This window comes from Leptonotus elevatus, chromosome 5 (assembly GCF_054856555.1).
Source record: "Leptonotus elevatus isolate MCC_2025b chromosome 5, RoL_Lele_1.0, whole genome shotgun sequence".
Classification (NCBI taxonomy): Eukaryota; Metazoa; Chordata; class Actinopteri; order Syngnathiformes; family Syngnathidae; genus Leptonotus; species Leptonotus elevatus.
The window spans coordinates 22,986,762-23,003,154 of record NC_141243.1 but is presented as its reverse complement, the minus strand read 5'-3'; the positions used below and the strand labels follow the sequence as shown (position 1 = coordinate 23,003,154).

General features: G+C 39.1%; 1 protein-coding gene across 6 annotated transcripts in view; it reads right to left on the bottom strand.

The window, feature by feature from the left end:
* Positions 1-527: 527 nt before the first annotated feature.
* The window catches only part of slc4a5a (solute carrier family 4 member 5a), a 57,501-nt gene continuing 41,635 nt past the window's right edge, over positions 528-16,393 (bottom strand). For 3 of the 6 annotated variants that reach the window (XM_086077150.1, XM_086077154.1, XM_086077152.1), the window contains 9 exons: positions 15,048-15,161; positions 14,010-14,171; positions 12,680-12,858; positions 12,476-12,548; positions 8,901-8,969; positions 6,314-6,487; positions 5,885-6,052; positions 5,736-5,794; positions 528-2,368 (listed from right to left, as the gene is read on the bottom strand). In XM_086077150.1, the coding sequence (XP_085933276.1) occupies positions 2,203-2,368; positions 5,736-5,794; positions 5,885-6,052; positions 6,314-6,487; positions 8,901-8,969; positions 12,476-12,548; positions 12,680-12,858; positions 14,010-14,171; positions 15,048-15,161 (1,164 nt within the window). In that variant the 3' untranslated portion in view covers positions 528-2,202. Of the gene's footprint in view, positions 2,369-2,457; positions 5,795-5,884; positions 6,053-6,313; positions 6,488-8,900; positions 8,970-12,475; positions 12,549-12,679; positions 12,859-14,009; positions 14,172-15,047; positions 15,162-16,393 lie in introns of those variants that run through there. The other 3 variants (XM_086077151.1, XM_086077153.1, XM_086077156.1) reach the window with 2 other exon arrangements.

Genomic DNA, 16,393 nt, shown 5'->3' with positions numbered 1-16,393 from the left:
GTAAAACTTGTTTATCATGCTAACTGACTTATTTTTACATAGTCCATTCTATATTGAAACGCTGTGATGATGTTATGTTACTATGTTTACTAGCATGGAACAAATGACTATCGTAGTGGCAAGCTATGCAGTAATTTCATGAATATGACTCCGGCTCCAGAGTGAAAAACTCCAAGCACAAAGACGAAATCCCCCATTATTAAACAGTCAAATGCACTTACTAGTTTTGAAGAAGGTGCATTTTAAAACTAAGCTGTGTGTTCGTGAAGTTGGAGTGGACGCGAACTATCTGGCTTGTTGATGTGATTTGAAACACGCAATTCGACACCTCTGTTAGAATCTTTGTTGTACGTTTACTAGTAACATTTATGAACATTTATCTTGTTGGAGAATAAGCTTTTTCCTCCGCGTGTTCGTTTTCTTTCAGGTAGTAAGAATGTTGGTTATCTGAATACAGGCTGGAGATCGATGAACAGTTCCTTCAAAGCTTTTATTTCTACAGAATATTCCGGGCACAAGTGAGTTACAGACAATGGCTGTAGCATCTCACAAGTGCGAAGTTACAGAGGACTTACAACATTCTTATACTATCTTGAAGGGCGGTACCACAAAGTTTCCAGTAAACAATTCACAAAGTTAACCGGACATGCGATAATACTCAAGGACACTATTCAGACACAGAACAATGCCCATTTGAGGAATAGAGGAAGTTATTCAGTCATGACTACACCTGGCAGAGATAGCGATAACACTCACAAGGATATATCCGCAGAACAAAGCTCTACTGAGGAAATGAGGAAATTATAACAGTTATGACTAAATCTGGGCAGAAGACACACTTCAATCTACAAATTACAACATTTATCTACTAACCTCGCAAAAAATGATCGCTTCAAATCCGTGAATACTTTGTGGGCTGCCAGTCTTTTTTGTTGATTGCTGCTATCAATCAACGTCTTTTGTCTTCATTAGTAGGTATGTGATGAAAAGCAACATTTGGTTTACTCCTTTGTCTGTCTGTACAACCAACCGCACAGCAAGATATGACCATTTTATGAGATAATTGATTAGATAAAGGACTTAACGCTGTATGAGATTCAATGGTTACAACATAGGCAAGTGGCTCTTTTGCCGTCCAGTATCCCCGAGGGGGCGTTCCCATGAGGGCTGTGACGTCACGTGCAAAAGGTCAATACTTTAATTTGTTTAGTTGAAGTCTGTCGTATTTTTTTCTTTATTTTCTTAGGGTTACTATAAATGTTTACTTGTGGTTATGATGTTGTGATATTGAACTGGAATGTCTGCGTGTATCTACTTTTTGTTGTTGTTGGTTAGTACTTGACAGGATTTGTTACCGATTTGTTAATTTGTATTTTGTCAATTAAAAAAATAATAATTCATGAGCTAGCATACTAGCATGCTGATTGGCATGGCACCAGCAGGCCATTCGTTGTGCTCGATGTATTCGTTTTTCTTGGAAGTTAAGTTGAACTTGTAAAGCTTTTATTTAAGGATACAAGAAACAGTACATTTTAGAATAGTATTTTTAATGCAATATTTTTAAGTTGCGCAACATATGGGCATTTTGACACATTTTCCAAATGGCCCTGCTCATGAAGTAAATTTCTCATACAGCATTTGTGAAAACAGAAACCTGACCTCTAACACCTGCTTAATAAAACCATAAGAACATCAAGACATTTGGTTGTTTCTTTTTGTTCCAGATAAATATCCCAATGTGTGAATCTTTCACTAACAGCTTTGGGAGGCCATGGTCAAAAGAGAGATGGTTCTGAGGGATCAGAAATGCAGTACAGCTTTTCAAACACACAAAATGCAACATATAATACAGCAAAACTATTGAAAATACACAAGTAACTATACTGCATGTTAAATACATACATCTCTGTACTTTTGAGGTGCAAGTCGGCATCACAACATAATGCTGTAGGTTATGCATAGGCCGGCACGATAGTATGGTATCATGATTACATAATATTGCAACAATAAGTACATCATTGTACATCAAAGGAAGTAATACAACATATGGAAGCTTATATTTCTCAATAAGAACAAGTTCAGGAATCAGAAACCCACTCGTTCAAAAGAGTTTTTGAAGGTGTCTGGGACACCTCCTATTGCCCGTGGGCAAGCTGGGGCTCGGAAGCATATCTCGCTGCGAGCAGGCGTCAAACATTTACTTCATAACGTCGTCTCGCTGCTCATGTCTCGTGGCCGGTGGTGGTCCATGTCCGAGTCATCGTCAGACTCCATCTCGATCTTGACCTGTGGTACTGGGCAGGCCATCCCTCGCCCCATTGGCATGGCTGGAGATGACGGGCAGGAGATCTTCAGGTGGAGGGTAATGCTGAGGAAGGGCAAGCGCCAGTTACAGTTTCTCAGGCAAAAACATGACGAGTTTGAGGAGGAAGGACAAGGGAGGATGAACATGGTTGTTCCTGAGATGCTAGACAGAAACTACAGCAGCTCATGATGGAATCTAGGAAAAAGGACAAGTGATATAATGGAAGGGAAAGTGCCTTTACTGTTACTAAATGAAAGTGTCACTATGGGGTACCTTAGGTAAGTAGGTCAATTTTTATAACTTCAAATTATACTTCACAGGTTTTTTTGTGACAGACCTCAGTTTAGAAAAAAATACAATATACGCTTAAGTGCCAAAATAAGTTTTTTTATCATTCATTAGTCACGAGTCTCTTGTCATACAGACACACTACAACTAGCAATGTATGGTGTTTTCTTAGTTATGTATGTTTAACTAATTCACATTGTGTCTGTACATGCTTCTTATATCATAATGACTACAGCCAATTTTGTGTTTGCTTTCTTTCCAAACCATGCCTCTTTCAAAGCAATGCAGACTTGACGGTCTATTTGCATACAAGGAATAACCAAAAAAAGAGGCAGAAAGGGTGATATGTATTTGTAGGACAAAAGTACCGCATTGATCAACTTGTACTTTGACTTTACACGTGGGAAGATCAGTGAATGAAAGTTCCAAGAGAATTCACATTTGCTTGTAGCGGATTTGCCGGAGTTTGGAACATGGGTGAAAAAAGAAACAACCAAAGTAGTAATGATTCTTGTTACATATGGATGCATCTAGAAATAAAACATCTCGAATAAATCTTCTAAACATGACATTGGTCCTTTGGGCACCAACATTTTTGGTTCATCTCATCTATTCTTATTATCCATGCAACACTGTACATTATGCTACACACCGAAAAATAAACATCCTGACCAATGGCTTGCAGACCCAGCAAATATACAGCACACAGTACACTTGAAATATTTTCACATCCCCTCTCTATCAAAAAGTTGTAAAAGGAAAAACAACATTCAGTACATAGCACAGGAAGAAAAGTAGCAAATATACAGCAAGTAGGATTGTAATGATCTGCATTGCCTTAAAGTGCATGGAGAGGACACTGGGTGGGATTGCAACTGAGCCCAAGCACGGCACACTTTGAAAACAATGTTGTACAAACAATTACTGTTAGTAGAATATCTCCAATTGTCTATTATTTACATCTCATCCAACAATAAGACAGGAAATGATATACCGGGAAGCAAAAAGACTATGGGTCATCGCAGACCTCCTGATTTTAAGAGAATTAGAAGCAACAAAATATTAAGCAACACATTGAGAGTAGAGGTGGTATTTACATTAAACAATTGTAACAACACAAAACTCATTGTTTTCAGCTGTAATTAGAATTTTTTTCTAAATGTAAGTATTGATTTCAATTTCTGTGTTGGAAGTCATCAGAAGGTGGAGGTGCAGTAAAGAACGGTTTGATTGTATGGTGATGGTATTCAGTCCTGCAGATAGTTTGCAGATGGATTTGTACACTTTTGAATAATAAATCCAAACTGTAGTGTATACTTCAACTTTATGCTTTTTCAATCTAAAATCCAAAATATGTGTGAGCTGTAGATGGGAGTAAGGTCATTTATTGCACTTCAGCGAAAAGATGAGTTTTAGTAGAATATGTTTTATAATCAGAAACTTGCTTTCTCCTTCAGGCCCCATCCACACAAAAGCCAGTTTCAAAGTAAGTTTCTTACCGTTTAGGCCGTTCGTCCACACATGGCGCGATTTCGGAGCTCGAAACCGATCACTTTTGAAACCGGGCTCCAGAGTGGAAAGATTTCAAAACGCGCTCCGTCCGCGTCCGTCTGGACACCATATGCAGAATACTACTCCAGTGATGACATAATGGTCGCAGCTCGATGACGATGCATTGCCGCACATAGATGACGTATGTGTCAATTCTGCGCGCGAACCGTCAGTCTGTCAACAACAATGGCGGATAGCCGTGTTGTAGTCGTTTTGCGCAGCCTCCTTAGCTTGCTTATGCTTTTGCAGCAAAATATTTTGCTTCTTTATTCCCACATTCAATAAGCGGTGTTGTACTTGAATCACCCGCTATTGTCACAAATCCTGTGTTTGTCTTTTTCATGTTGTTTTGATACATGCATAGCAATGTTTGTTCTGTAGATTGCAATTAAGTTTGAAAAAAAAGTGTTTGTCTTCTTCGCTGATGCTTCTTCCATGCTTTCCGTTAACTACATTAGTTACAGCGCCACTCCAGACTTGGCATATACATTACAGCCGTTAAACATCCTCAGCGTCTTCTTTTGGACACACGCAGGTCTTGAAATGCTTCTGTGTGTACGAGATTTGTTTGAGGAACAAAGACGGAGGGCTTTGCTTCTTTCTGGACGGGGCCTCAAAGTAGCAAGGTGACAAGTGGCTGCCATCTTTGTGAACATTTTGGGTGTTTTTTTTAAAGACCTGGAACGAGCACTTCAAATGTGTCTAAAACCCTCCATAACAAATAAGTTCAGGGAACATTGCAATAATTTTGACGAACTTGGCAAATCCCACATAATTTTTGCCCGTATCAGCGTATTGGTGGATATTTACTGAACCTGGTCAGCCAGTTGGAGAAGGGGATCCCCGAGTAGCAGAGTGAAGAAATAATAATTTTATACCGTTTTACTCTAATTTGAAGCTTTTTTTTGGCCAGATTTTCACTCAGGATGAAGTGGCCTTTCCAAATACACTCAGCATTTTGCCAAACTGTCACTTTGGGGGAATCTTGCTGCATTTTTACTTAAAGTGTGCTAATAGTAGTTGAGTTGAGTTGAAACAGTGTCATAACAAAGGGATAAGGTGGTCTTTTTTGTAAATCGCACTGAATATTTTCAATACAATGGAAAGACTTAAAACAACCACGAGAAACACTAATTGTGTGCAGGGCTGGACTGGCCATCTGGCATTCAGGGCAGATGCCCAGTGGGCCGACATCTTTTGGGGCTGATGGAGTGCTTTTTAATGATTCTTTTCCTACATTTTACCCCAAGAGGCTGGCCCACAATTTAGAGGGTCTAGTCCATTAATCCCTTTCGAAAAAGACAGTAACCTGAACCAACATCAGTTATTATCAGTGACAGAACTATGAGTTAGGGGTGGCCAGAAGTCGGGCCGGGACGGCCGTCTTAAGTCAAAGTGCCAGGGCCGATTTGTTGTGCTAGTCCAGCCCTGATTGTGTGTTTGTCTAAGTGCTGCGTGTGTGTGTGTGTGTGTGTGTGTGTGTTAAAGAGCATGGTGTGTGGCAGAGGGCTGGCAGTATGCCCCCCAGTCAGACTGTACATCAGGATAGACCAGATCTTTGTAGGGGATGTGCAGTTTGAGGACACAGTACCTGCGATCCAAGTCTGAATCTGAACTTGGTGAATGGTTGGAATAAGGGCTGTACTTATCCTGAAAATCAAGACATGCACACACACAGACATACAAAAACAGAAGATCAGTTGTGGCCTGCAGGGGGCAGCAAAAGCTCATATTTCTCACCTCCTCTTCGCTGGCATTCAACTTGGGTCTTTTCTTGTCTTTCCCGCCCTTCTTGTCATCATCCTTCTTCTTCTTCTCTTTCTCTGGCAGAAGGTCATCCAGCCAAGCCAGGTCATGCTGGGAGAAGACCATGTCCAGCATTTTGCGAACCACCATCAGACCCAAGATCTGAAGTTTCATGCAACATGATGCACAAACACATTAAAATTTTCTTACCAACATTTGTCTCATAGGCATGTTGTGGTCTATATATGATGTAATGGGATGGCATTTGAAGATGGCATCAACATGAATCACGTGTACTTAATATACATGGCTCGTTTACGTACTACGTTGTTTTTTTTATGACAATGTATTCTGGAGCATACACAGGATATTTAATCTATAATGTTGAATACAGTAGTAGTTAGAGAAATTATGATTACATACCATAACTGGAAAGATGATAGCTAAAAACGTAGATTTGAGTATCCAGAGTACAGCCAGGCATATGATCTGGATCAAGGTGAACAGGTGCACCCTCCTCAGAGGAACATGTCGCAGGTAGGAGAGGTCGGGTTGATGCTTGGACGGCATCATGTACATTTTAATCCGGTCCCAGAACTACGGATGATGAATAAAACCAGGTAGTGTCAGTTTCAAACACCCGGGCAAATTATTACAGAAGTTGTCACGGGTCACCTGTTATACAGGTCCAGACGGAATGCATTATAAAAGCATGAATTATTTAAGCATGTGGCAGAGGGGTGAAGAAGTTAATTGAATGCGGACCTATAAAATGAATGAGCAATCACTGAATATTTGGAGGGTTCGCTTATGTGTCATAGCTCTGACTGGCTGTGCATGATAAGTGATAAGAGCTATCCAAACTACAAGGCCACCTTCATTTAAAATTTGTATTGGTTTTAAAGATAATTGTCTAGAACTGCAGACTATCATACTAAGAAGTTACTGATAAGTCAAAATATTAGAAGCCGACCTCAGAAGAGTGCACTTCAAACTACAACCACAGTAATGAAGGTATTATTGAATTATAACTCACTCTGACAATGTCAATCCAAAGGGATATTTGTTTTATTGTACACTGTATGTACACTATAAAAAGCCCTACAATAACATAATTTCTGTGTTTATTGTATTTGATTTTTACTGATTTTTCTTATATTTTAACACTATCATTTTATTTTCAAAAATAGACTGTGATCTTATTGGCTGGCGACCGCTTCAGGGTGTACCCCGCTTAGCGCCCATTGACAGCTGGGATAGGCTCCAGCATGTCTGTGACCCTTGTGAGGAAAGAGCGGTTTGGAAAATGGGTAGATGGACTGCGATCTTATATGCTGAATGTAAAGTAACGTGAAAACTCTGAAAACACACAATATTTCTGTACCTTTACAGAGAAAGGCATTAGAAATACACATATTTATTGTTAAAATATATCCACAAATTAGTCTTAATTTCACAAATATTTGTCTGTTATTTAAGGGAATGTACTGTAAAAACTATTTTTTTTTAAAAGGAGAAAAACATTCAAAATTACTGAGAAATTAATAGTAAAAATATGTTATTTTAGACTAAATTCTTTGTTAATTGACTAATGTTTATTTTAATTGAAAATAACTCCAATTACTGTAATGTTCTAAATCAGGGGTGTCAAACAAACGGCATGTGGGCTGGATCAGGCCTGTAAAGGGGTTTAATCTGGCCCGCGAGATGATCTTGTAAAGTAAAAAAACAAAAAGTAATTAGTTAATTAGTTAACCAGAAAGCAAAATGAGCAATGCAACTTGTACATGGAATTGATCTAGATGTCATTAGTTTACACACAACCATAAACGTGCTGAATGCAACACACATTCATCTACAGGTAGCACAAATGCATATGACATGGATTAATGTCCTATAACTTAATTAACTGCACCACACAATGCATTTTGAGAACAATATATATGCAAAACTGGTAGATATAACACACCCGGAACTCATACGGGCAGTGTTGCCGCATTCCAATTGCACATTCCAATTGCATTCATCTTATTTTTTTGGAAAGCTATAAAATTACTAAAAGCAGCAGCGGCGTGGCTCAGTGGTGGAGTGGTCGTCTAGTATCCCTGAGGTTGTGGGTTTGATCCTGTTTGTGACTATGTCGAAGTCCTTGAGCAAAATACTGAACTCCTGATGCTGTGTCATCAAAAAGGTGAATGAGTACTCAAAATGCAATGCGGTTTGAGGGCCGTGAAAGGTGGAAAAGGGCTATACATTAATTACCATAACAGTACATTATTGCATTTTTAAATCCAATATCTAGTTTTCAACAGTTCTATGACATGCTTTGAAAGATGAATCACATAATTATTTTTATCATATACCTCTATCCGTCCATCCATCCATCCATCCATTTTCTTAACCGCATCAAACACAAATTATTATGCAACATCTTTCCATAAAAATCATGTCATTAAAAACATCTAATAACAGCACATTTCTGTAATTTTAAGCATTTCTACTCGTAATACAACATTTACTTGCTATATTTCTCTGTAATTTAATTGTTTTAAAATGTGATAATGTTTCTAATAAAACATTAAAATAAACCTGAAAATAAGTTAAAATCTTGTTGAAATTACAACTTCAAACTATATTTTAATGATAGAAAAAATGTATTTCTATAAGAAGTAAGTAAAATAAGTTTCTACTATTTCACTGCCCATTTTTTGGCACCCCACCCTGTTGTTGTTGTTTTTTTACAGTATAGGAAATACTATTTCATAAAAGTATCAGATCTCATTTCTGAATGCAAACAGTTGAAATTGCTTCATTATAAAAATAACAATGGTGTGGCTGGTGAGTGCATGAAATGCCCTATAATGATTATGTACAGTTAGTTTCTTTAAATGAGCGAACCACCATGTGTCTGTCTGCCTGCTAGTTGGTTTGTTTGGCAGCTTGCAATGAGTTGCTTCCTGCTCCCCATCAATTAAAAACGGTAATAAGAATGACATGCAACTGTGAATACCTGAATTCCGCTGAGGGAAGCTACTCCCATGTAGAGGAAGACGCCGTACAACACAGGCATTGGGATGTACTATAGAGAGGAACAACAAATAATCATTTAACAAACAGTATTGTTTAACCATCCACAGTGTGTCATTCTGAGAGAGAGAGAGAGAGAGAGAGAGAGAGAGAGAGAGAGAGAGAGAGAGAGGGGGAGTTACCAAACAGCACTACCAAAGTCTTGGGCCAGCATCAGTTTAGTTATTTTAAGGATCCTTTTCAGAGCAATCATTTAGACGTAATCAGACCATGTCTAGGAGAGGGGTTGTGCATGAAAAGGAAAAAACAACATGCAATTTATTTTCTTGTTTGAAGCAGGGGAACTGTCCACCCCCCAACCCTCCCGAGAATCAAAATAGCACCACCCGTTTGTCATCCTCAATGAACCAGGGAGTAGCTAGTTCACACAGGAACAGATGGTCAAACAAACACAAATGCGGCACTCTGTGATACATACGAAGATAAATATCTCACTTTTATTAACAGTTCAGCCCTTTTGGGTGAAACTGTAATTCTGATCTGGGATGGTCCAAGACTAATACACAGAACCAGAGCCAAAGAGCTAATGTCCTATTGAAGAAATGTTGACATTTATTATATTTCTGCCAATAATATTGATTATTGATCATTCTTTGTTGGATTTCCTACGAGAGAGGACTAAGGTTGATTTACACAGTATTCTAGGTGATGAAGCATAAGATACAGAATATCGAGTTGGAAAATAAAAAACGTCAGCAAGAAGAACAATAAAGGGCAAGAATGAATACAATACAATAACATGTCTCAAACTCATGGCCCCGGGGCCATTTGCATCATTATATTTTGCGGCCCCGTACTTGACATCAAGTTTTAATATTAGTGCAGCCCCTGCAATTTTCGCTGTATTGTTGCCCTGGGTGTTATTTCTTCTTCTTCTACTTCTACTTCTTCTTTTACTTCTACTTCTTCTTCTTCTTCTGCGTCTACTTCTTGAGGGAGAAGTGCGGAATTTTGAGCGTTTTTTGGTGGTTTTTCTAAGTACTTTTTTCATATTTTTTTGAAATTTATGTGTGATAGTTTTTTCTTTATCTTGTAGTTTTTTTTGTAAAAAACTTTTAGTTAGTGTCTGTGTTTTTTTGGTGGTGGACCACCGGTAGGCAACATGCCGCTGGCGGAAATGCCCGCTGCCGAGTTCGAGCGTCTTACTCGCCGGCATTGATACTTTAAGAAAAGTTGTGACAGAGTTTGGTTTTATTTCATCTTCGCGAGTGAACTGGGGGAAGAGCGAGGCTCTCATGGTGGGAGAGGGGCTGAAGACCAAGCTCAAATTGCCGGGTGAACTGGAATGGAAAATTGGGGTTTTTAAATATCTGGGCATCTTTTTGGGGGATGAGACCTACAAAAAGAAAAACTGGGATAATGTGTTGGAGACGGTGAGGGGGAGGTTAAAACGGTGGAAATGGTTGCTGCCAAAAATGTCTTACAGGGGCAGAACCCTCATCGTCAACAACTTAGTCTCGTCTTCTTTGTGGCACAAACTAATGGTCTTGGACCCTCCAGCCTCTCTCCTGGAAGAGTTGCAGCACATTTTAATTGATTTCTATTGGGGGGGGGGGGGCAGGAGGCACTGGGTTCCACAGAGCATCCTTTTCCTCCCTAAAGAAGAGGGGGGGCAGGGCTTGGTGCATTTGGCCAGCAGGGGCGCTGCTTTCAGACTCCAGTTTATACAAAGGCTCCTGACTGGCCCCAAGGATGTTCTGTGGAGACCATTAGCCCGATGCACCCTGCAGCGTTTAGGTTTATGTGGGCTGGATTTCAGTTTGTTTTTAATGGACTTGTCTCGCACGAGCACAGCTTCTCTGCCTTGTTTCTATCGGAGTGCTTTCAAAGTCTGGAACTTCCTGAAAACACAGCGGGCGAAGCAGGCCGACTCACTGTACTGGCTCATGCAAGAACCTGTCCTGCAGGGAACCCTGCTGGACTACCCTAGCTGGGGGGGAGCGACTCTGTCCAAGAGCCTTCAAGATGCAGGGGTCGTAACGCTTGGCAGAGTGGTGGAGCTGACCGGTCCCAGTCTCGAGGACCCCGCTCCGCTGGCCTCCATTCTGGGGCTACATTCCTTCAGGGTCGTTACACAGCTGCTGAACCACTGGAAAAGAAGACTGGCTGGACATGAGCGCTCCCTCCTCAGTCTGTATGGCAGTGGTTCCCTAACTCCGAACCCAGAGGACGGCTTCCTCCACATCGGCCTGCTCCCAGACTTGGGTGACTGCGGCGGCCCCCTGCTGGAGAACATTCCAGCAGCTTCTTTCGGAGCCGCGCCCGGAAAACAATTCTACCGAACAATGGTTCAGACCTTACACAAAAACAAACTTAACGGACACTTGGACACTCCATGGAGGAGAGTTATAGACGATAAACTGAAGCCAGCTTGGGGCACCTTATACAAGGCCCCAGTGGTAAAAAAACACGGCGATGTTCAGTGGCGGATCCTCCATGGCATCGTGGCCGTGAACTCCTATATATCCGCGATAAATCCTGCCGTGGAGGATACCTGCCCCTTCTGTGGACACAGGGAAACAGTCTTTCATTGTTTCTATCAGTGCGAGCGTTTGCGATCTGTTTTTGATTTTGTTGATAGGGTTTTTACCCAATGCAAAGTAGTTTTTCACAAGCACTCTTTTATTTATAGTTTTTACCACAAGGGCCAGATCAAGAGAGAAAGCCGGGTTTTAAACTTTGTTTTGAGCCAGGCCAAGATGGGTGTGTGGTTGTCCCGTAAAAGGAAAGTTGACGATGGGGAAGAAGTCGATCCCACGGTTCTATGCAAAAAGTTGATAAAGTCCAGACTCTTTATTGATTTTAGTTTTTACAAGAGGCAGGAGATTTGGATAGTTTTTGTGAGATGTGGACTGTTAACGGGGCACTGTGCGACGTGAATGAGGAGGCGCTATGTTTTAGTGATGTTCTGATGTAAAAGCATTTTATTTTTATTTTTTTATCTATTTATTTAATTGCTTTTGCCGAGCTGTGTGTTATGAAAATAATGTAAATAAGTGCGGCAAATAAATGTCATTTTTTCAAAATCAAAAATCTTCTACTTCTACTTCTACTTCTAATCACTCACAAGTCACGACAGCTTTCGGCAAAACGTAATTCTGAAGTGATACCAAGTGAAAGGAAAAGATGTCCTTTCACCCAGTCCCAATCATATCTTTTTCAAAACCTCCCATGAAGAGAAAGGCTGGAGATGGAAACAGCCAATTAAAAAAAAAACAGGAAGAGGAGTATTAAAATACATGAGAGATAAGATAAGTGTTAGTTTTCAGAACGGTTAATAATAAAAATGGAGTAGATTGGATTAGTTGTACTTTTTATTATTATTATTATTATTATTACTTGAACGCCCTTATTTTTGGAATACTTGATGCATCCCAGACAAATTCAGACTCTCGTTAAATCAGAGCCTGGGACGGGCTCTACATTTGTTTCATGATGATCACATGTATAAATATAAAACATGCTGTAATAGCAGAATTGCTGCAGTATTCTTCATACCTTTAACACTGGAGCAAGGAAGATGGAAACCCCAGTGAGAACAAACACCAGAATGCCTGTCACTCGTTGCTCTCTGAAAATCCAAAATTATTGACAAAAACATATAAGACACATCAATTCAAAAACTTCCCTTTCCTTCTACTATAAATAACTTTTCAAAGGCTTTCACTCCACATATGCAAATGTATTTTTACAATTGCTGACCTGACTCCGAGGAACTGTGGTTGCTCTCCAGGAGCGCTGGATTCGCTTTCCATCCTCAGAGAGTCAATGTGGGCGATAGAGATGACGGTGGCAGCTACATACCAGGGCAGACCCAAAAAGGAGCAAGTGGCCATCAGGACACCCACCCAGAATAGATCCAAATGGTATCCGCAACCTTTCTGCCGGGATATCAGTCACAGGATCATAGTTAACAGGAAGCTATTGTTCTTCATTTTTTGCATTGTTCTTTTTATGTACTGTTGTACATTTAACGTTAAACTACTGCTTATCAAGCCTTAACAGAGAGCGTTTAGAATATTCTTAACCTATTTAGAAATCCTTTTAAAATTATATCAAAAATACATTCCGGAAAATGTTTAAAGATTAAAAAAAATATATGGCACCTACATATATATATACCATACAAAACAAACAAACAAAAAAAAACCTGAGGCAGCAATAAAATCTGAAATATAATGCAATGACATTTTATCCCAGCTACCTGTCATTTTCAAAATCAAAGAGATTCTTCCATAGACATGGTTGGCTAATACCTGAAAGTTTTGTTAAGGATTCACCATATAATTAAGAAGGCAAGTAGGGACTATATCCATCCATCCATCCATCCATCAATCCATCTACAACTTATCCATATATGGAGTGCCATATCCTGTACATCACCTGTGGCACCATTAGCAATTAAAAAATTTCAGTTATGTTTAATGATTTTATTATTCATATTCTTGCTGTACCATTTTGATTCCTATAAGGAAATGCAATTTTCCATCTACTGCAGTTAATTTATTTTGCATACATGACATCAGCTCAGGAGTTGAACTCCTAGCAAGTTTGGATGGTTTCTTGCTCAAGGATACCTCAATGGTGTTTAGGTAGCATTTTTACAACAAACAGCAGTCCCAATTTCTGTTTGAGCCATTTCTGGGATGATTTTATTATAGTATTTTATATGATTTATGTTGTTGATTTAAACCTCCCACCACTTGGCCGAGCAGTGGCGACAATTTGCCACATGTCTACAAAGGGATGTGGGGAAAAGGCAACAAGTTTTAGACGGTGGTCAGGGTTACAGTTTGTCTTGATTGGAAAATATGGAATTTGAGGAAGGGGGATGTTTGGCCCCATTTCACATAGCAGTGCATACAATTGCAAGGATATTGTAAGTAAATAAATAGTCATTTCCATCATGTAACCACGTGTCAAAACATTTTGATAGGCAAGAGGGTCACTTATATAACTTTTTGTTCTGTCGCCCTCTGCCAATTATGTTTTATTTAGGCAGCAAAGTAATTTTTATCAGAATTAGCCCTACCTTGAGTTTGTTTTCTTTACGGTTGACAATGACAGCGCTGATTTGCTGGTCCATGAAGATGAGGATGGTGACGAGGAGGGCAGGGACAAAACTGGCCAAGTAAACCCACCAGGGGTTCTTTCCAAATGGCAACACCAGCCAGCCACGATCAGGCCGAGTTGGCTGGTTAGAGACAAGAAGAAAAAGACTCATTTCCACAGTTGGTCTCAAACATGTCATTAAATACTGCATGATACAGTCAGCTGATATATTCACAAAATATATATATATATATATATATATATATATATATATATATATATATATATATATATATATATATATATATATATATATATATATATATATATATATATATATTTATAATAAATGGAAGCTAGTGCAGCTTTCTGAAAATTGTTGTGCTAATGTTTACATGCTGAAATTGCTTGTCTATTCTTTAGCCTACATTGTTTTTTGAGTGGTTGGCGATTTTCATGATGGATTCAAATGAACACAATCAAGCTATTCAATGTGGCTATTCAAAGTGTTTGCGTATTACTGTAATTTATTTTGCTGGTAACAGCCTCTCAATTTGCTTCACCCAACCAACCAACCAACCATGGCAGAGTTGTATGAAAGCTTCTGCGGTGCAATACCTACAAGCAAACAACAGCAGAATGTACAATCTGTTATTTACTATGAAGCAACAAGCGGTGAAAGGAGCATCTAAAAAATGCAAAGCAATGACTGGAAACATGTTGTTGCATGCATGGGACTTTTGCATTCATCCCTGTAGTAATATGCTATATTTTTACAGTGAGCAGATGAAACATCCAGAATACCTGCGTCATTACAGTGAGCTAAGCAATAATTTCATTTCCCACCTGTCGGGAAAATGATTTGCACCCTGTGCAAGATTGATTTAAGCTTGTGCACAAAATCCGATCCGAATGTTATGAAAAGGCCAGTTTTGACGGACTCAAGCATGGGTTAACAAATCAAGCTGAGAAAAAAAAGAGGGGGGTGATGGGGCAGGGAAAACAAGAAAGGCTGTACCTTGAATTCTGTTGGAACAATTAACTTGGGAGTTTTAAGGCCTATCAGCATGTCTAGACCCACAAACGTCATGATTGACATGAAGATAGAAAAGTCACTGATGAGTTTCCTAAGCTGGAAGAAGAGACACACAAAAAATGACAAAACTGTTACAATTGGATACATTGAAATGTTGAATAATTTATACATATTCTAAATGGAAGCATGTTTTCCAGCAAGGCTAATCTATAAACTAATTCCGTGACACATCTTGATGTGCTTTCATGTCGACGGATTCTGGCAATATTCCTTTAGATTTGTCTTATTGCTGGACTGGACCACTGATCATTTTCTGTTGGGTTGCAGAGAAAGGATAAAAATGTTTTATACCGTGCGGCAGATTGCTTCATTTTGAAAAATGACTTGAACATTTTTGTCCCATAACCCTGTGATCGGCCTGTTGTGAAGGGCTCCAATTGATCGTACATTATAGTGAGTTGTATACTAAATGTATTGCTGCTGTCCAATAACAATCATGTATACCCCCCCCCCCCCACAGGAGCATCACAGCGTTTTTGTTGTTGACAGGCGCATCATCTTTTTCATGCTGCTGCTGCAAGTCTAGTTTAGCGTGATTTTGAATGTTCCTATACGCACTACACCTCACTGGGCATTCCGGCTGACGGAGCTGCTGTGGCCCTGACGCATCTGGTAATTTGGTGACAAAAAGTAGACTACATTTTAGCCCTATAAAGTCTGAACCAAGAAATATATGAGAGAAAATTCAGATTATTTGTAAATAGAGTATTTATTGCTCCTTTTGAACAATCTTTTTTTTTTTTTTATCAACTTCCACATATGACTTTTGATTTGTGTCATATCTGGTCACAATGCTTTAAATTTGTAGATTTATAATTGTCAAAAAGATAATAATAAACAAACATATCAAACATACTAGTATTTCCAAACATTTCCCATTGTTAGTAAGTATAGTATAACTGCTTTCATGCACAATTGGTATTTGAGAACTCCACCAAAGTAACTGGAAACAAAAAAAATTTAAACTAACTTTGTCGGTGACAAATTTTTATTTTAAATAGTGGAAAGCCTCAAAACAGTTTCTATTGTTGTTCAGGCAAAGGTGTACTTTGCATTTCTTACAGTAAGTGGCCTGTGCAAAACTTGCATCTCCGTCGTGTTTGGCATTTTAGGAAAGGATCAACTATGTATGGTCAATGATCAATTATGTAATTTAAAAATTGTCTTAGTTTGGTTGAAAAATCAAGCTTTGATTACAAAAATGTACACCAAAAAAATAACAGTTGACTGATTCAGCGTAAAATGACTTTATACACCTACTGTTTAAA